Below are 4,552 nucleotides of genomic sequence, written 5' to 3' on the forward strand. Positions count from 1 at the left end.
TCTACTTAGTTACACGCAACGGCTATATAATACCGGTAAATAGCCATTAGCCACTTGTACAACAACATCGTCGATTTTCCCATTATACCCTTCAGAGACTTTCCCTCTATTTTTTCCTTTCACAATCTTCTTCCCTCTCGGAAACACCGTACTTGGAATTCTCTGGTTCTCTTCTTGATGGATCCTCCGACATTGAAACCCAACCAGCTAAGAAACATCCTCGTCCGCCTCCTCACCTTCGGCGTCCTCGTCCTCGCCGTCCGTTTCGCCTACGTCATCACCCTCGCCGGCGAGTCTTGCGGCTACAACGACTTCTGCTTCTTCCCCGACCACCTCAGACTCCGAGGCCGCGCATCGTTGGACCAAAACGCCGCCGTTTCGGGGTCCAAAGAGCCACGTGGCGTCGATCTCTGGACGACCAAGAAGTGGCTCAGAACGGTGGATTACTACTCCGCGATTTTCCAAGAACTCATTGCCGAGGGCTTCCTCGCCCCCAATTCCAAGGCCCTCTGCGTCGGGACCCGCGCCGGAGAGGACGTGCTGGCACTTAAAGAAAACGGCGTCGTTAATTCAATTGGAATCTCAGGCACCGCTTCTCCGCCGTTGATCCTCCCCGGGGCCCCCCACCGCCAGCCGTTCGATGAAGCCAGTTTCGACTTCGAATTCTCCGCCAACGGCTCCCTGGACCGGTCGGGTCGACCCGCGGATTTCGCGAACGAGGTCTGCCGGACCCTCAAACCGGGAGGGTTCTTCGTGGCCCAAATCTTCGCCAAAGACAATTACAGCTTCAATTCCTTTCTCGATTTGTTCAATTGCTGCAGACTCATCCGCACCCGCGACGTCGACGGCGTCGATACGACGTCGGTTCGTGAGGTCGTGCTGAGAAAAGAGGCGCAATTTCTCAACCCCAGAAAACTGGGGCTCGGTGGCAATTCCAGTAAAAGGTGCTTAATTCCGGGGTATAAACGGGAATTGATCCGGAAAGCAGAGCCGTTGATAGAGCAAGAGCCACTGAAGCCGTGGATTGCTTGGAAGAGAAACTTGAAGAAGGTGAAGTACTTGACTTCAATGGCGGACATTAGCTTTAAGCAGAGGTATGTTTACATTGATGTTGGAGCTCGTAGCTATGGGTCTAGTATAGGAAGCTGGTTCAAGAAACAGTACCCAAAACAGAGTAAGAGCTTTGAGGTTTATGCAATTGAGGCTGATAGGGTTTTTCATGAGGAGTATAGAGATAAGGAAGGGGTGAGTCTTGTGCCTTACGCTGCTTGGGTGAGGAATGAGACATTGTTCTTTGAGATTACAAGGGATTCGGGTTCGAAAGATGTGGAGATGTCTAGAGGAATAGGGAGGAGGATTAATCACAATGTGAGGAGTTCTTCGAGTTATGGGGAGGAGGTGGATAAGATTAAGGGGATTGATTTTGTGGAGTGGTTGAAGAGGAGTGTTTCGGAGAGCGATTTCGTGGTGGCGAAGATGGATGTGGAGGGGAGTGAGTTTTATTTGGTTCCGAGGTTGATTGAGAGTGGAGCCATTTGCTTGATTGATGAGGTGTTTATGGAGTGTCATTACAATAGGTGGCAGAGGTGCTGTCGCGGTCAGCGGAGCGCCAAGTTCAAGAGGAGTTATGGTCAGTGCTTGGAGCTGTTCACTAAGCTCAGAGACGCTGGAGTTCTTGTGCATCAATGGTGGTGACTGGTGAGTGGTGACCAGTGTGTATAGTAACTAGTTGTTGACTTGTAGGAAGATACTTTAGAATTTCCTAGTGTTAGATATGCTTGCTTATTCTTTGTAGGGAGTAGGAGATTCAGAGCTGTTTATATGTTACATCCTGCAAATGTGAAATTCAATGAAAGGTTCATTCTTTTTCCTCAATTTGGTGTCTTAATTTTTGCAGATATTGTACTCTGTTGAAGTAAATTGTTGCTTCAGATTGTACTACTTATTTTGGCTCATAATGCTTGGGTACTTCTGGCTTAGAAAGTAGTTCGGCACTTGTGTCACTATTAGGAGATGAGGAGAGCTACTCACTCTTCCCTACAGTATAAGTATTACTATGCTGGAGTGTAAAGTGTATATACTCTTCAGATTGGAGTGCTAGAGTGCAGTGGGACAATTTCCGATTGCGTTCATGCTCCCTTAAAAACTTATCATATTTGATGAGCAGCATGTTTCGAGGAAGCTTCTCTGGAAATGATGTTTTCCATTGTCTAAGGGAGTTGAAAAGCATTTCCTTTCAAGTGCAGCATGTTTTGAGAAAACGCAAAAGCACACTAAGATGCCTTTTTTAGCATTTGAGGATTTGTACCGAAACAGACTTGGAAGAGGAAGGTTCTCAGATAGATAATCCTACTGGTGTAAAGCACAAAAAACATAAAGAAAGTCAAAGTATGATGCAGCTCTTGGGTCTGGGATTGGGGTAAAAAGCAATATTTGCACATGAACAAAAGAAGCACAAGCAGCGCACTTAGTGTTGCATACATGTGGAGGATCTATGGAATAATGTGATGATATGTACACCAGGTGAGATTGATCAAGATGATTACTGATGCCTCTCTACCTTCTCTATCATCTCTAAATTTTCAGGGCCTCACTATAGCCTTTTCAGGTTCAGGAAAATGTGGTTGGAACATGTTAATTTCAAGGAGGTTGTTAAGAATTGTTGGCTCTCTGCACCTTCTTATGGTTGCCCCTTCACCGTTCTTCAACACAAGTTGTGTGTTTTGCGGAAAGCTCTTAGGAGTTGGAATTGGGAGGTGTTTGGTGACGTGCACCGTAGGGTGGAAAAAGACCAAGAAGCTTTGGCAAAAATTCAAAGTGATATTGCTGCTTCTGGTGGAACAGAAGATGATTTTGCTGAAGAGAATGAGCTACAAGCAAACTTATCAGAATCTATTCGCATGCAGGAAAGTTTTTGGAAAGAAAAAGCAAGGTTGAAATGGTTATCATAAGGTGATCGTAATTCTTCTTTTTTTTTCATGCGATGTGTAGAGCGCGTCGTAATCGCTCTTCTATTACCTTGCTTCGAGATGGTGATCAGGTTCTTGATGATCCTCACTCTATTCAAGATCATGTTGTTGGTTATTGTACTTACATATATAGGCATTTGCAAGCATAATTAGCTATAATGAGCCACGCTCATGCTATCGCCAGCGGTACAAACTCCCACCAAAGGTGTGACCTACGGAAACACAGCCAGGCGGGCTACCGCCCAAGCCCCGGCTCACCCCTAGATTACCGCTGACGCGCAGCCACGCGCCGCGCCAAGACAACGGCAGAAGCTCCAGAAGCTGGGGACTAAAGCACATCAGTCCCACATCGAAAACATGGAGAAACTTAGCTCATTCCTCACCTATAAAAGGTTCTCTCTTCTCTCCTCATTAATTACGCATTTAATACTTACCTACTGTAACTTTGTCAACATAAATACATTGACTGACTTAGGTATTGGAGAGTTGAAGACCGCCCAGCGCGGTCTCCCTCTGACGCCCTCTGTATTTTACTTGACAGGTAGCGGAAGCTTTGAGAACATCACAAGTATCGGTCCGCCCATCGGACCAACGTTAACAAAGGTTTAGTTACCGCTGAACTTTTAGACATTAACATTGGCGCCGTCTGTGGGAACCTTGAACAAAAGGCCATCCCACCACATCCACCATGACTAACGGTAGCAGGGGAAACGCGGAGGAACAAGCGGATCAATCCACCAACCCCCACCCCACCAACCCAGCGACTAACGTCAACCCCGCAGTTAATGTTAATTGTGCACTGTTCAGCACGCCTGATAGGAGCATAATTATGCGATATTAATAGCGTTAATCTCTATTCTTTCTTTGTTAGTTTAGTGTATTTTCTCATTATTTACGTTGTTTATTTGTTTTATAGGTATTTTGGAGCAAAGAAGGAGAAAAGAAGTAAAAGAGGGATTGAAAAGCAAAATCGGGAAATCTGCCTGTGCAGATCAATTAACTTCGACAGAGCACTGAGACCATCTCAGAACGATCCAGAGGATGATCTTTATATTGATGGATAGCCTCGGATGTCTAGTTTCCGAATATTTTTACGGCTCATCAATATCATTTTTCTAGAAGAAGTTATGGCCGATTTAGTACAAGAAGGTCAGGCTGCGCGTGAATCTGAGGTTGGACGGGAATTTATGTTTCGAGGCCCAAATCACACCGAGAAGCCCGAGGACGAGTTTGTGCTTCATATTTCAGCTTAATATAGACAAATGGCATGATGTGAATGGTTCGAATGAGTCATCAAGTTCAAGAGCCAATAGGAAAACTCCACCTAAGCACGTGAACCCTAAGCACCTAAGAAGTATAGTGGTTCGTCTCCCGCCTTAGCGGGAGACTACGTCCACTTGAATGTTTAACTATATGTGTTGGGCCTTGCGGCCCAAGAGCATTACAAAGTGTGTAATGGGATGTTGAGTAAGTGGGAAGGAGTTTTCTTTTATAGGGGAAGGAGACTCCTTCCTTTACATGTTTTCCAATGTGGGATGCTAAAACCACTATTCTAGTGTAGAAAGGCCTATTATGGAGGCAAC

The 4,552-nt window shown here is 45.6% G+C and overlaps 1 protein-coding gene across 1 annotated transcript; it reads left to right on the forward strand.

Moving 5' to 3' along the window:
- LOC133733083 (uncharacterized) lies at nucleotides 1–4,292 on the forward strand. Its single transcript, XM_062160690.1, has 4 exons — nucleotides 1–1,698; nucleotides 1,898–2,523; nucleotides 2,609–3,361; nucleotides 3,511–4,292. Exon 1 carries the CDS (start codon nucleotides 178–180, stop codon nucleotides 1,693–1,695), a length of 1,518 nt encoding a protein of 505 aa, XP_062016674.1. The 5' UTR covers nucleotides 1–177; the 3' UTR covers nucleotides 1,696–1,698; nucleotides 1,898–2,523; nucleotides 2,609–3,361; nucleotides 3,511–4,292.
- The last annotated feature ends 260 nt before the right edge of the window (nucleotides 4,293–4,552 follow it).

The sequence above is a fragment of the Rosa rugosa genome, chromosome 2 (genome assembly GCF_958449725.1).
Source record: "Rosa rugosa chromosome 2, drRosRugo1.1, whole genome shotgun sequence".
Classification (NCBI taxonomy): domain Eukaryota; kingdom Viridiplantae; phylum Streptophyta; class Magnoliopsida; order Rosales; family Rosaceae; genus Rosa; species Rosa rugosa.